Here is a 17,200-nt window from a genome sequence, read left to right as displayed (position 1 = left end):
AATCATTACACTTTCAGTAAACATTCTATAGTGAGAGCCCATTTAGATGGAGGGGGAACATTGTGCTCTCTTTTTGCATATTAGCAATTTGAAAGATAAACTGGACTTGTTCTAACTTGGACTATGCTCTGTGGTCACTTTAATAGCTGCCCCACTGTGACTTTGAAAGAGCAATTGTTTGGAAGAGTGCATGAGTTTAAACATCTGCAGCTGTGTGATTAATGCAGGGACTAATTAACAAAACTAGTAAAGGGGTAGCGATGCCCGGAACTTACCAATGCAGACTAATATTGTGCTGTATTCTGCAGATCTAAGATTGCTTACATTCTATGCACAGAGCGTGCCAGTTTGTTGTAGAGATAAGCTCCTTTGGGTGCTGAGTGCAAAGTTTTGTGTCCAGCCTGCAATCTTTTGGAAAACTAAATGATTAAATGAAAGCTCTTATCAGAAACACTAGCACTGTGACAAGCAGTTAACACTCTATGTAGCTGATTACTGCTTTATCCCTTGTGATTTTCTATGTTTACTTTAGTATACAGATTGCAAACCATTTAGGGGGGAAAAAAACAAACAAACAGAAAAACATTTTGTGTTGTAGTGTATATTTTTAAAACCATTGTATATATTTAAACTTGTTTTCTTATGTACAAAGCATGTTGGATAAATCACATTATGTAAATAGATAAAGATACTTTTATAAGACAGAGATACTTTTATATGAACAAAGGGGACAGTTATCAATACTAAATCTTCTTTGCAAGAACTCTGGGAGTAGATGTACGAGTAGCAATTTACCATACCATATTGGTACAATTTACAGTGAATTGCATCATCACAGCCCATCACCCACTCTTCACTGTCCAAGTGTACATTCCAGTAGAGTAGGCACGGTCACGTACCATAGGCCATATATGTGAATTCAACAACAAGCAGACAGCATACAGCGTGCAAGCAATCTACTCAGTAGCGGATTTACCGCAATGCTACCAAAGCGGCCACTTAGGGCCCAGCGGGTCCGCCAACTGGGCTAAATCATTGCGGACCGCGAGCTCATGTGCGAGCGCTGGTCTGGCTGAATACTCCTGCAAGGCTGTCAGTAATTACAGCTGCCGGGTGCCAGCTCAGCATTAAGCGATTGCTTGTGTCTCATTCAGTGTGTCGTGCGCATGACCCGCCATGATGTCACTCGCATGGAGAGACGGAGATAAGCCAGCCCAGAGCGCACCCAGTGAAGATGGTGATGAGGTGCATGCTTATGGTGTGGTGGCTGCCTGCGCCTGCCTGCTCTGCATTCAGGCAATTTTTCTTTCTCTTGCAGTACAAACTCCAGTAGTACCATCTCGCCTAGCGGAGGGACGGCGGCATACAGTGACTAGGAGTAGGATTTGAGGGAGGGATGATGGAATACACTTATTGACTGGAGGACGGATTTGGCATACACTGACTGGGGGGGGGGGGGGGTTTGCATATACTGACTGACTATGGGTTGAGGGGGATTTGACATACACTGATTGACTGGGGTGAGGGGGTGGGTTGGTATACAATGACATACTGGGGGGCGATGGTTTGAGGAATGGGGGCCGCAAATTGGTGTCTTGCACAGGGCCCCATGAGGTGTGAATCTGCTTCTTGATCTACTATAAACTGATCTAAAGCGCTTATGTAGGTTATTGTTTGCCTATATTCAGGGATGGCTATTATACAACATTTACGATAAGATACTGCAAAGGTATACAGAATACACTAGCACAGAAATATACCTTCATACCCAGACACTCCCATGACACTCACAACAAATGGATCTCTTGATTGTGACTGCAATGTTGCCACCCAGAGATGCCTATTTCCACCGAAGAGATCCGACCAAGATCCATCCAACTCGTTTGGATATATGCAAAAAGCATACATTCACTTCTTCGCATGCACTGTCTATTAACCCTCGCTATTTGCGGATATGTAATGACTATGAGTGGCATCTAAGAATCAGACCCATAATCTACAGCTCCATGGACTGGGAACAAAGCAGTCTCTGCTGTGATTACAAATTGTAGGGTAACCAGATTACTAGTTTACGAGATAACCCGTGACTTTAATAATTCCGGGCAGGGCTGCAATTCAATCACTGCTCCCAGCAACAATATGTGGAGAATAAAACAATCAGAGAGATGCAGCTGCAAACTAAATCTCAGGGGATGAGATGTGATCTTTTATTTTGCAGACTTCAGGTAGAATGAAATTCATACAAGGAAAGCAAATAAAACTATAGACATTCTCATTATAACAAAATAAATCATTCATGCTCACTAAGGAAAACTATCATATTCCATTCAGGGCCATAATGTAAAATCAGGAAACACCTCACAAGAGGAAGTGGAAGCAGGTGTGCGTATTATGGCCCTCATTCCGAGTTGTTCGCTCGCAAGCTGCGTTTAGCAGCATTGCACACGCTAAGCCACCGCCTACTGGGAGTGAATCTTAGCATAGTAAAATTGCGAACGAAAGATTAGCAGAATTGCGAATAGGCACTTCTTAGCAGTTTCTGAGTAGCTCCACACTTACTCGGCAACTGCGATCAGTTCAGTCAGTTTCGTTCCTGGTTTGACGTCACAAACACTCCCAGCGTTCGCCCAGACACTCCCCCGTTTCTTCAGAAACTCCCGCGTTTTTCCCAGAAACGGCAGCGTTTTTTCACACACATCCATAAAACGGCCAGTTTCCGCCCAGAAACACCCACTTCCTGTCAATCACATTACGATCACCAGAACGAAGAAAAAACCTCGTAATGCCGTGAGTAAAATTCCTAACTGCATAGCAAATTTACTTGGCGCAGTCGCAGTGCGAACATTGCGCATGCGCAATTAGCGGAAAATCGCTGCGATGCGAAGAAAATTACAGAGCGAACAACTCGGAATGACCACCTATATTAGTTAGAATTGTCCACAACTTGGAATAAAAGTCTCGGGGTCTATGTATCAATGGGAGAATAGCCCTAAAACTATAATTTTTAACAGAGATAGAGCTTTTCTCAATTTATCACATCCACCAGTAGCCATCGCTGGGGCTCTCCTGCCATAGAGTCTGCAAGCAGAGCTGGTTATCTCATATTTACCATGGACAAGAGGACAGTAGACAGATCATATAATATGATGCAGGCTCACGTTTATTGATGCACATACACTCACTGAGCAGGGCAAGGAGCATACTTCCAATAAAAATACTTGAATTGCCTTAGCTGACCACAAAGAAAGAGTAATAAGATATTTGAAGTGTTCCTTCTAATCAGACAGTGTAAGAGAATATAATTAGCATTTCTCCCATGACTCCCTTTTAGGATAAAAAATTGGTCCATAATGGACTTCATTCAGAGTCAGACACATTTGTGTCTATAGGGGGTACAGCTGGTCTGCCGTGCAGAGTCCTGATTTCAGTCCAGGAGGACTCGTGGTTTTGCTTATGGCAAGGATGGCACCCCAGCCCCACCCTTAGACCAGCGGCCTTGGTAGGTGCCATCCTGGCAAACCTCTGGTTATGCCTCGCTATTCAGCATATGATGAGCCTGTAAAAGCATGTGTTACGAGGTAGAACAATAATATTTAGTGGGTCTGGCATGATTATTGTATTCAGGATAATAGGTATGTTTTGACTATTACAAAGTTGTTTTTAAAATACATTTCCAAGTAGCCTAAACAAACACAAAATCAAGCAATAACGCACAGACAATAATAACAGCTTCCGCTACTGTGCGTTACTGTGAATACATTATTGACTTCATTGGCACAACTAAACACCATTGGCACTGCCTTGATTTACATATTACAGCCATGGAAACATAGCACTGCAGGTCACAAAAAGTTAATAGAGAAATATAAACTCCCGTATATACCTATTCTTTTTTTTATGTACAGTTGATGGGAAGCTTTTACAGGAGCCATAACAACCTTAATATATCTTAAAGCTTTAATATATCCTTTTTTACTACAATGTTTCAAGTAATTTCACATGTTAATTCACATTTCCAGGAAAAACATACATCAAACGCATAATTTTATTTATAAAGTCAGTAAAAACACTACATAGCAGGACTATAATTTATGGGCATTTAAATTTGGAGGCTGTGATCTTTTTGGTTATGAAGAAAAGAGCCTGGGGGTGAAAAAGCTCTAAGTTCCTAATAAAGTTTGTTAAGCGAACATTGTAGCAGATATGCTTGAGTGAAATCCTGCAAATGCCAGCCGATTTCCCTTGGCCCTTGCTGAGGAAAAGCATTTGCCAATCTGAAATTTAATTTACTGGAAAATAACATCTGGGTGTATTCTGCTCACATCAAAGTAGAGGGCACAGTGTATGTGTGTAAAAGGGAATATACAAACATGCATTCAATGGCATATTAGTAATATACAGTAAGTATAATTAGGGTTTATTTGTTTTGTTTGATTTGGAACAAATATTATTCAGTTTAGAATTTTAGCTTAGGAGCATCATTTAATCACTGCAGTTACTGTTGCACTGGTGGAAGTTCTTACAGTTAATGGAAATGAAAAAAAACACTATTGGCTAAATGTAATGGCCTCCGAGTTCCGGAAGTGCTGGAATTTTGTGCGAGTCTGCTCGTTTCTTTAAAGCAGCAATCATTTACAAGGCAAAAACAACCTGGTTTTGCCTTGTAAATGATCGCTACTTTAAAAAAATGGGCGGACTCACACTAAACTCCCGCACCTCCGGAACTCGGAGGCTATTACATTTAGCCATATCTCTCTACAATACTAAATGGTTTGCTTCTTTAAAATAAAAAAAAACACAATGATTATTAATAAAGTATACACACTTTGAAGGCTGAGCCAATATCCCACCAATGAATGCATTACTGTCTGAGATCCTAGTGAACTGGTAGATTGCATTCACAAGAATAATAGTTGTAAAATTACAAATGCAACCAGCGCTCTACTTATCCAGGTATTTGGAGGATGGCAGCAATACGTGATTTGGGCACAACCCAAAGCCTCCAGAGGATAATAAATGGCGTAACAGGGGTTTCACAACTGCGCCTGGATACTGGATAGTGGTGTGTTAATCTTATGGGCAATAAGACAGTGTATAGGATATAAGTATTTATTCTACTAAATGAATGGTACAAAACAATGATTTGCATACACGCAAAGTAATGAAAAAGAAAAGAGAAAACCTGAACGAGAAAATAATAGTGATAAATGTAAACAATAAACAAAATTTACGATTGCAGGGTATGCGGTAGATCAAATGCAAGTTATAAGTCCAAAGGCTAGTGCAATGTCGTGTGGCGTCCCACCTCGTTACAATGCACTGTTCGTATTCCACACTATATGGAAAATACACAACACAATCCCAATTGGGAATAGGAGCTCGTGTAATAAGTTGGTAATTGGGGTTAGAGAGTCTCTTATAGATGTTAAAGTTCTCCTCTTTTCAGAGGCAGGTTCTGGTCCGGCAGCGGTAGCAATAATAAGGGGTACCCCTGACTGGATAGCGGGGGGATGAAGGTGCCTGGGGACAAGTAACCTTACGCTCTGGACTCTCCGCTTGTCACCTCTGCTGCACGCGGCGGGAGGCGCCTGTGTCCACAGAAGTCCACCGCCTGCCGGGTCTGAGGGACACGGTCGTGTCTCTGGGGGGAAAGTAGCGCTGGCTTCGGGACCCACAGAGGGACCGTCTGCCGCTTACCTCCCCTCTTACGGAGCTGTAACCTTATCTGTTGCGCTTGTGTCCCAGCGTCCGCTTCCACTCCTGTGCTCAGTCTTCTTTGCAGCTGTTGATCGGTGCTCTACTTCCTGGTCTCGTACCTCTCTGCCACGTGACTCGATCTTCCTCCGTAGTTCCTCCTGTGTCTTCAGTGATTTTTACATAAAAGTTGAAAGTTGATATAGAGCTCCAATGTGTTGTATATATGGACTATAGTTCTGAGAGTGGAAACTGTGTGTTTTTCCTCCAACGCGTGTCGACCCGTCTGGGTCTTCTTCAGGGAGTCATAGATTTGAGATGTGACTGTCAGGGCCCGTTACTAGGGAAAGCATTGCCACTCCACTTTGTGAATAACTGCACCCTGTGCAGAAGATCATGTGCCACAGCTGTACACTAAAGGGGGTGGGGGTATGCCATCTTGGGGGCATGCATACAAATCCCAAGTGATATGTATAATAATACAAATGCGTCCACATGGTATACACTAAGCTGCGGGTTGACAAGCTATTCAAGTTATGACAGGTTTCAAATGGTAGCTGCAATCGTCATTAAAACACACAAGGGATGCTAATATATGTATAAACGCCTTTAATTAATGGGTTGTGATCTAATGCCATTACTTACAATTTACCATGCGGATCCAGACAACTTATTAAATAGTAACATCAGTGAGCCATGAGGACCCATGCAACATGGTAGGAGGTACTACTTGATATTCCTGGATCCTAGTAATTAATGACTATTTGATTAGCCTACAATATGGCTGCCTCCACGTACACTTGTGCAGTAAACACACATTGTATGTAATGATATTCTAAAGGCAGTAACTTCTTAACTAGTGATCATATACTCATGTTTCCAATCATTCTGCAGTCACTTCTCCACAGCACCGGAGAATACAGGAACACGATTCTGTGGTAACAGCATGTACAGTGGATAAACTTTACTTTATTATTTATTTATTACCAGTTATTTACATAGCGCACACATATTCCGCAGCGTTTTACAGAGAATATTTGTCCATTCACATCAGTCCCTGCCCCAGTGGAGCTTACAATCTATGGGGCAGATATATTAAGCCTGGAGAAGGGATAAGAAAGTGATAAAGCAGTGATAAGTGCAAGGTGATAAACGCACCAGCCAGTCAGCTCCTGTCATTTTTCAAATCCGTAATGATTGGCTGGTGCGGTATCACCTTGCACTTATCACTGCTTTATCACTTCTTTATTCCTTCTCCAGGTTAATACATCTGCCCTTATATTCCCTACCACATGTACAGGCACATACATAAATGATAGGGTTAATTTTGTTGGGTTCCAATCAACCTACCGGTATATTTTTGGATTGTGGGAGGAAACCGGAGCACCCGGAGGAAACCCACGCAAGCACGAGGAGAATATACAAACTCCACACAGTTAGGGTCGTGGTGGGAATGGAACCCATGACCCCAGGTCATTACTGTGAGGCAGTAATGCTAACCATTACACCATCCGTACTGCCCAATTTATATATATATATATATATACACATATACATACATACATACATACATACATACATACTTACTATTTACATAAATAGTTGTTAATAGACTGGTAAAATGCAGCAGTCGCTACAATCTACACATATAAACAAGCAGAGCCTTACTTCCATAATAGCATTTGTGTGTGCATCTTAGAGCCGTACCTCAATGAATTCAGTTTATCAGCAACTTGCATAAATGGATATATACAATTAATTATATTAACAAAACGGTTGCAATCTGCCACTGAAGAAAAAAAATGTTCTAGTCTCAATCATCAGATACCCTGCACCTCTCAGGGGCAAGCGCTACTGGTGGGACAGTCCCCTCAAATTGGCACTGTCCCGCTTAAACGGACCACTATACAAGCATGTTAGTTGACTGCAATGCAATGCTTGTGTTTCATTTGTTTCAGCTAGACGACTAAGCTTGCCGGGTGTAGTATGGTATGCCGGCGGTCGGGCTCCTGGCGACCAGCACACCGGCGCCGGGAGCCCGACCGCCGGCATACCGACAGTGTGGTAAGCGCAAATGAGCCCCTTGCGTGCTCACTGCGGGCACGGTGGCGCGCGACGCTATTTTATTCTCCCTCCAGGGGGGTCGTGGACGCCCACAAGGGAGAATAAGTGTCGGTATGCCGGCTGTCGGGATTCCGGCGCCGGTATACTGTGCTCCGGGATCCCGACAGCCGGCATACTGAAGACCACCCAGCTTGCCTACGCATAGGATTTAATATACTACCATAACAAATTGTGGGATTACTTGCTATTAATGAATAAATACTGATAGAGTCGTAGCCACAGAAGCCTTCCCAATTTCCAATGACAATGGTGCTAATACACAGCAGTCCCGGATAAATGGGAATTGCGGCTTAATTTATTTACTAATATAATTAAAAATACATATCTGGGACAACATTTGGTTCATGCAGCTAATGCAAAACTAATACTTCATGAGCAATGAAATGGCACATATAATGGAACCACTGTTACATATGTCATGTCTTTCAACTTACCTTGGAATATGGCAGCATTCTGAATAATCAGGAACTTTATCTTAGCGCTGGCGGACTGAATGAGCTGCTCCATGTTTACACGAGATGCCATCTGATATCTCTCCTCCATCTTCTTTGAGCAACAGGTTGGGGTTTTTGTGACACAGACTTGTAGATCAGACCCTACAGAATATAAACATGATTAGTTGTCAAACTAATTTGTTGTCAAAGTCTATTCAGCTTAGGAGTACATATAGAATAACATTAACCTACTGACATTTATTTACTTCAAAATGTTTTTATTGAGAGGAAACGTTGTATCGATATACAATGACAATATAGCAAAGCAAAGCAGAACATCAGTAGTACAACTGACCTTATTTTTTATTAAATTGTGACCAATCATGAGAGCAAGAGGCATACTGGTGCTGTATTTGTTATATGTGGTGTATTTTTTTTTGTTTGTTTTTTTGTCCTCACAGTCATTTTATAATTATGCTTAGGAAAAGTAGAAGTGGTCACTGTACTTAATAGAGTGTTTGTTTTAGTAATAATAATATATTATATATGTCCTCAACAGTATTTTTAATTTGTTAAAAGTGTTTGCTTTAGTATAGTGGGGCATTAGACAGGGGGGTCCAGGGGACTGGGGGGTGGGGGTAATATTACATTGTGCTTATCTCCCAACATGACCCATTCTGAGACCGACAAAATGCTCTCTATCTGGACTTCACTCTTAATATATGATTGGTGTAAGCGATTTCAACACAGGTGATTGCAATCATAAATTGAGAGGGAAGTCCGAGTAGGAAACATTTTGTCCCTCCTGGAATGGGTCATGTTGGGAGGTATGGATTGTGTATATATAATTTAAGCCAGTGGTGCATATTAGATTTAAAGTAATAGTTTAATAATACTGGGTACTGTTTATATAGAGCCACTTAACTGAGACACAAATATTTTATAAAGTGTTCTTGTAGTGGAACAAATACAACAACTTTAAAATGCACAGACAACTTTAAAATACACATAGAGAAACAAAATCTATAATTTATCTTGTCACATGCAAGAACAGCAGCAGCCTCTGGACTACTTACACACTGGGACAGGACTCAAGAGAACTTTCTGTGTGCACGTCTCTTTAGACTCAAATGCTCTCATTAGATAACAGGTTACACAGGATCCAACACCCAGATTTGGAGGAGGAGAAGCTGGTATCCCTGGGTCTCTTCCAGCCCTCTGCCCCCTCCTATCTCTCCTCTGGTCGGGAAGCTCCATCGGTAGCTCATGAAACCTAATACTCCTGTGTCTCTACCTGCACTGAATACTGTCCTGCTCGCATTCTGGCTGCCTGGTTCTGCTACTGCACAAGAGGGAGAGCTAGTGATGTCAGTGTGCACTGGCTGGGGGCCCCCTGACAGAGGATAGCCTGGGGTACATTATCTCTTGCACTCCTCCCTTCATCTGGTTATGGGTGGTACAAAAGAAGATTGAAGAATTTCAGTCAGATCAAAAGCATAAGAAATTCCCCATTAAAGAGTAAATAACTTACAATATGGAACGGGCAATCTACTTGTTAGAATGCCCCTGTGGGTAACAATACATTGGACAGACCAAGAGAAAAATTAGAACAACACTTACTGATGAAAATACAGTATATGCAAAATTATACAGAGATTGAAGACACAGTATATCCCAACATTTTGCTAAGGAACATAATGGCGATCAAGTCGGACTAAATTCATGGGTATCCAGAAAGTATCCACACGCTTGAGGGGTAAAGCCCTTGTAAAAACCTTAAAGAAATGTGAAATCAAGTTGATCTAATCTACACCCGTAAGGTTCTAAAACCACATAGATTGTCCTATATGGTGTTTAATCTTTCAATGTGAAATTATACACTCTGCATCACTTGTCATTATATATGAAGTTTTTATTACTTGAATTTTTATAAAAATAAAGATGGGCCCATCTAAGCTAATGGGTCACGGTCACCAGCATACTGTACATGCGATTGACACTTTTTAAAAGGGTTACGGCTGTTAGGTCGACACAACTTAGGTTGACACTCATTAGGTTGACCACTGAAGTTCGACATGCATTAGGTCGACATGACTGTTAGGTCGACGTGTACTAAGTCGACAGGTCAAACGGTCGACATGAGTTTTTCAAATTTTGGGGATTTTTTTCATACATAACAATCCACGTGGACTACGATTGGAACGGTAATCTGTGCCGAGCGAAGCGGTAGCGGAGTGAGGCACCTTGCCTGAAGCATGGCGAGCGAAGCGAGAACCAACAGCTGCTGGTTTGCAATGTTTTCTTCTAGCACCTCTGGCAGCGGTAGAGGAACCTCTGGCTCTGCCTTGAAACTTTGCAGTCTGGATGGACTGCAAATTGGGTCCTGAATAGGCCTACCTAGTTGGCGGAGCTGCAGAAGGTAAATAGGTGGATTTACCTGCAGTAGCTTGTGAAATCCACATATTAAGCTCTTCGCCAAATAAGGCCTCACCTGTGAAAGGCAGGCCTTCCACACCTCTTTTTGAGTCTGCGACAGCAGTCCACTGACGCAGCCATAATCCCCTGCGTGCTGACACTGCCATAGCCGTGGTGCGTGCATTACGTAGCCCTATCTCCTTAATGGCTTCAATCATAACGTTTGCAGAGTCTTGTATGTGTTGCAAGAGTATAATAATTTCATCATCAAGGTGTCTAAACCCTCAATTAAATTACCAGACCATTTTGCAATGGATCGTGTAATCCACCCTCATGCTATAGTGGGTCTCTGGGCCACCCCTGCTGCTGTATACAAAGATTTGAGGGTAGTCTTAATCTTACTATCAGGTGAATCCTTTAAGGAGGCTGCCCCAGGAACAGCTAATACTATTTTACGTGAGAGCCTGGAGACCGACGTATCCACTATCGGTGGATTTACCCATTTTTTCATATCCTCAGAGGGAAAAGATGACAATAACCGCCTAGGAATCTGAAATTTCTTATCGGGATTAACCCACGGTTCTTCAAACAAGGTATTGAGTTCCTTTGACACAGGAAAAGTTGCTGAGGATGTTCTTTACATTAAAGTAAGATTCCGCACACACCTCTGTCACCTTATCAGGGATATTTAGGACTTCTCTGATGGAGTCTATGAGAGCCTCTACACCCTGTGACAGAGTACCCTCCCCTACCTCTATGTCCACCTCACTGTCCTCCATTTCTGTCTCGTCATTATCAGAGTCAGATTGTAGGACATGGGCCAAAGTACGTTTTTGCGGACCAATGGCAGAGGACTGAGATGCCGGTCTGACTGAATCCTTTTGCATAAACTCTGTCATAGACTTTATTAAATACTGCGCCTCCTGTTCATTACGAGCTAATTTAGTAGAAATGTTTGTAATCAACCCCCCAATGGAGTCTAGCAACGCTGGCTCCGCAGCCCCACTTGTCTGAGAAGGTATACTAAACAGCGAACACACTAGTGAACCCCCTGGAGAAGAGGAACACTGTGCCTTGCATGTTACACACTCTTTGCCTAACATACTGCAGCAGTAACAGCACACACACAGGAAACTGTTAAATGCACAATTAACCTACAAAACAAAGAGCCCTTCTCAAGAGACACAGAGAGAGAGAGAGAACCAGCACACGGCGCCCTTATCCCTAAAGCCAAGCTTAGCCGGTTCACAGACTAAGTACCTAGATTAGAGATTTAGTACACAAGTATAAAGCTCCCCCCCCTTACTATGACCCCCTGGTACCGCTGAGGCAATCTGGAGGCTCTCCGGAGTAGCTGCGCGTCCCTGCAGTCAACATATGTAATGATGCAGTGAGGTAAAATGGCGCCTGTGAGCTGCTGGATCTACTCATAGTGAAGCCCCGCCACTTCAATGGCGTGTTGTCACCCACTCTTCTTTATACTGGCTGTCTTCTCTAATGCATAAAATGGAGTAAGCCCCCTTTTAAGCCTTTATTGACAGTCTGGGTACCGTGTACACGTACAGTGTACTAAGTCTGGAGACTCAGTCCGCCCTGTTAGAAGCCATGCATTTCCGTACCCTAATGCCGTTATAATGGCCGGCGACCCGCTGGCCAGGACACCTGCCTCTTCTTTCTTCTGGCTCTGTTAGGGTGTCCTGTCAGCGGGCAGTGGGACCATTAGCCCTTAATGGGGTTGGGCCGTTTCCCCCCCTAAGTCCCATGAAGCAGGCAGGCTGGTGCCACCCAGTCCTGCCTGAAAATAACAAACTTTAAAAAGAAACGCAGAAAACTCTTCAGGAGTTTCCATAGATGTGAACGGCTCCGAGTTTGGTAGGAGGGGCATAGGGGGAGGAGCCAGCACACTTTATCAAACTTCTTTAGTGCCCATGGCTCCAAGTGGACCCATCTATACACCATTCTACTACGATTCCCAGTATCCCCTAGGACATATGAGAAAAAAGAGAATCTATGGGGCATTGCCAAGAGAAAGCTGAGAGACAATGAGACCAAACACCGCAGAAGAGCTGAAGGCCGCTATTGAAGCATCCTGGTCTTCCATAACACCTCAGCAGTGCCACAGGCTGATAGAATTCATGCCACGCCGCACTGAGGCAGTAACTCATGCAAAAGGGGCCCAAACCAAGTACTGAGTACATATGCATGATTCTACTTTTCAGAGGGCTGACATTTCTGTATTTAAATCCTTTTTTTATTGATTTTATGTAATATTCTAATATTCTAAGATTTTGAATTTAGGGTTTTCTTAAACTGTAAACCACAATCATCAAAATTATAACAAATAAAGGCTTGAAATATCTCACTTTGCATATAATGAGTCTATATATTAGTTTCACCTTTTAAGTTGAATTACTGAAATAAATTAACTTTTGCACAATATTCTAATTTTCTGAGTTTCCCCTGTAGGTAGGCAGATCATACCTTTAAACCGGGATACTCATGAATTACACAGGTTCTGTAGCTTCAAGCCTGTATTTCCCCTGATTTTAAGTTATCATAAAATCTGTGTAATTTCTGAGTGTCCAGGTTTAAAGAGATAGTATGGTAAGCCTAAGTATAGGTTATGCGCAGATACTGTAGCCTTCCATTTACTGCTTGTTATTATAAGAGATTTGCCTCCCTCAATGAAATAGTCCTTTAAACCAGGCATGTCCAAACTGCGGCCCTCCAGCTGTTGTGAAACTACATATCCCAGCATGCCCTGACACAGTTTTGCTGTCAGAGAATGCTATAGCTGTGTCAGGGCATGCTGGGATGTGTAGTTTCTCAACAGCTGGAGGGCCGCAGTTTGGACATGCCTGCTTTAAAGTGATATTTCCCAAGTCAGGTTGACAAGTTTTATTTTCCAATAGCACTGATCAATATGGATGTTAGCAGTCAGATAAGGTCTTGACTTTCAGATTGGATTCTGTTATACTTAAAATTGTATTCAGGGACTAAATGTTAGACACCCGTGGCGGGGTGTAATACAGTCCGCGATCTCAGACTGCAATACATCCCGCTGATAGTCACTTAACGCAATACATTTTTGACTGTGTTGAGTAGGAATAACCTAGAAATGATGGTTAAATACGGTTTCTATACCGATTTAATAAAATGGATTACGGTATACAATCCGCTCATGGCAAGAGTATTTCCATTAGGTTTCCCCTACCTGTTTTTTACCTGCATAAAATATTATTTTGTTTAGCTCACAAAAAGGTCATTCCGAGTTGATCGCTCGCTAGCAATTTTTAGCAGTCGTGCAAACGCTATGCCGCCTCCCACTGGGAGTGTATTTTAACTTAGCAGCAGTGCGAACGAAAGGATCGCAGAGCGGCTACAAAAAGAAATTGTGCAGTTTCAGAGTAGCTTCAGACCTACTCAACGCTTGCGATCACTTCAGACTGTTCAGTTCCGGATTTGACGTCACAAACACGCCCTGCGTTCGCCCAGCCACGCCTGTGTTTTTTCCCCACACTCCCTGAAAACGGTCAGTTGACACCCAGAAACGCCCACTTCATGTCAATCACTCTGCGGCGGACAATGCGAATGAAAAGCCTCGCAAGATCTTGTGTAAAACTACATCGGCTGTTGTGAAAGTACGTCGCGTGTGCGCATTGCGCCACATACGCATGCGCAGAAGTGCCGCTTTTTCACTTAATCGCTGCGCTGCGAACATTTTTATCTAGCGATCAACTCAGAATGACCCCCAAAATGTCCGCCTATCACGCATGTATGATGTCACTGGTTCTGCATAATTTCAAGGACTGTAGTGTTATGAATATTGGTTGATAAAAAAATTAAATAAAAAAAAAAGCTACTTCTGCTCCGTGTTAAGTTAAATAGTTTACTTAAACCAAAATCGCATTCGAATTCCCAAACTAAAACTGTTTATTGTACTTTTGTAAATATAAATGCTATCTCCATGAGGATATGCATATATTATCGCATAGTGATTAAATTGCTTTCCTTGCTAATTGTTCCACTTCAGAGGCATTCCTGTAACACCCCCCAACTTCCTAAATCTCTATATAAATAAATAAATAAAACAGTACGCCACAGTTTGCCTGTAGGTTCAAGATTGGCAACACAGTATGATCACAAAAAGAATTAGATAAGCATCATAAAACTGTGCCTCGAGTACTCTGTCACCATAGTAACATTAGAAGTTCAAATAATCATTTAGATTGTGTAAAGGTACAACTCCACAAAGATTTTATAAAATACCCAGATGTGCAGAATTACAATGTCTAATTGGTTTTACTGCTTAATAATTTTGCATAATATTAGTCTGATTTGTTTTTCGTAATTAAAAAGACGATCTTTGAGTGAAGTATTACGGCAGCCCATGCAGGAATGAAAATGGTCTTCCCCACAAGGGCTTCCCCACGTGTACCCTGTTTCTGGTCACTAGGGTGGCCAATCCCAGGCCATTTTTTCAATCCCAGGAATCAGGATTGAAAAATGATCAATTTTGGGATTACCGGAATTGGTTTCTTTCAAATGTGTGGCACTGCCCAGACCACAAAGCAGTGGGTGGGTCACTTGCTGGGAGGGGGTGAGGTTCGGACGGCTGGCTGCTCAGCCTGACCTCTGATTTCACGTAACGCACATAACGCCGTGCAGTGCGCACAGCCAGAACCAGGGGGATCCAGGTAGTGTCTGAGCCTCTTAAGGATGCTCAGCGATGCCAGGCATTAAAAAAAGGGAGGGGCTGTCTAATCCCGTAATCCTCGGGATTCGTGCTTCCAATCCCGGGTTTAAATACTGGCCAATTTTTGGCCAAAATCCCGGGATTGGCCACCATACCGGTCACCAACTATCCTGTTCTGTTTTTGTTTGTTTTTTTGTTTGGGAATGGGAAAGTATATCATAATATTCCTCTTACAAAATGGGAAGATGTATTTAATTATAATAAGTAGTGTTCCCTCTAGAAACTCTAGAGGGCAGGGCGCCGGACTGCGGGGGGCACATGTGCGCGCGCGTTGCAAAAAGGGGCCGTGGTCATGCAAAATAGGGGGCATGGCAATGTAACATAATTAATGTGGGCGGTGTGACCCATAGATGTTACTACAGGTGGCGTGGGTGGCCGGTGATGTCACTGTTGGGGGCGTGCCCAGCACATACGGAGGTGCTGGGCTTCCCCCAAGCTCTCTCCCAAGCTCTCGGCGGGAGAGGCAAACCCAGCCCTCCTCATCTCACCAGATCCCCAGCAGCTGCGGGGAGGAGTGACAGTGCGGCCCGATGCGGCAGTGAGTAAGGCAGTTCTTTGGTAATCAGCAGGGTGGCAGGGCGGGCACAAATGGGCGAGGTGCATTTTGACACTCAGAAAAGGGGCAGGGCGCAGCGCCCCGCGAAAGAAGGCTAGTGTGAACGCTAATAAGTGTTGAAATAGTAGGTTTCGCCTTTCGAAAGAATAGCTGCTTATAGCTGTCCCAGCAGAAGAAAAATGGTAAATAGTCCTGATACTACCGCGTATAGCAGCGATAAGAGATGAGCAAATTCAAGGGAACATTTTTAATGGGTCTTAAAGAGTAAGTTCAAGGGATACAAGGCATACTTGCCTACTCTCCCGGAATGGCCGGGAGGCTCCCGAAAATCGGGTGACCCTCCCGGCCCCCCGGAAGAGCAGGCAAGTCTCCCGGAATCAGGGGTACCCCTGCCCGTCCGCCCACTTAGTGTGTAAAGTGGGCGGTCCGGGCAGTTGATGACGCGATTCTTGCTGAATCGCGTCATCATAACCACGCCCCCTGCAGTGTAATGCCGGGGATCGCGGCACTACAGAGCGGGGGGCGTGGCTTAAAGGATGTGGCACGGTAACTCTGCCCCCGTCCCGCCCCTGCTTCACCCCCGTCCCGCCTCCGGTCCACCTCCTCCCCACGTTACAGCCCTCCCCTGCCCCCCTGCTGAGCCGACCTGGCTGCTCTCTCCCGCAGAGAGCAGCCAGAATGTCGGCATGTATGATACAAGGGGCTAGAGGGATAAAAGGGGCAGACTACATGGGCCAAGTGATTCTTATCTGCCATCAAATTCTATGTTTCTATGTTACATTTGTAATGGGTATTAAATAGACCACAGAAAAGTAAAATTAAAAAAAAATTTAAAAAAAGGATGTTGGTGAAATGAGAATTTGGGGACAACTTTTGTAACACAATATTATAAAATGCTGGAGATCATAAGGAATACTGAGGAAAAAGTGTACGTGCAGAGGTCACTTGTCTTTTGTAGGTACAAATTTCCGTGTGACTAACACCATAGGTCTGAAGGTTTCAATTTCCATTCAGTTTCTTCTCCATATTATGGAAGGTTGCAGTCAGAAAAGCTGTCATTGTAAAGTGGATGTAAAGTATCATTTTACACTTTCAGCTACATGTACATATCACGGCTCCCAACATTTGTGGTCACACCGTGCTTATGGCAAGACTATGGGGGTCATTCCGACCCATTGGCACGCAGTGGTTCTTCGCTGCGGTGTGAACAGGTCGGGACTG

General features: G+C 43.3%; 1 protein-coding gene across 4 annotated transcripts in view; it reads right to left on the bottom strand.

Annotated features, from left to right (window-relative positions):
• Window positions 1–17,200, bottom strand: part of GPC3 (glypican 3) — a 1,559,491-nt gene that overhangs the window by 1,337,743 nt on the left and 204,548 nt on the right. For all 4 annotated transcript variants that reach the window (XM_063937475.1, XM_063937478.1, XM_063937476.1 and 1 more), the window contains exon 2: window positions 8,253–8,414. In XM_063937475.1, coding sequence (XP_063793545.1) covers window positions 8,253–8,414 — 162 coding nt within the window. The remainder of the gene's footprint in view (window positions 1–8,252; window positions 8,415–17,200) is intronic.

This window comes from Pseudophryne corroboree, chromosome 8 (genome assembly GCF_028390025.1).
Source record: "Pseudophryne corroboree isolate aPseCor3 chromosome 8, aPseCor3.hap2, whole genome shotgun sequence".
In the NCBI taxonomy this organism is placed as follows: Eukaryota; Metazoa; Chordata; class Amphibia; order Anura; family Myobatrachidae; genus Pseudophryne; species Pseudophryne corroboree.
The sequence above is the reverse complement of the archived record's forward strand: the minus strand, read 5'-3'. Positions and strand labels throughout refer to the sequence as shown.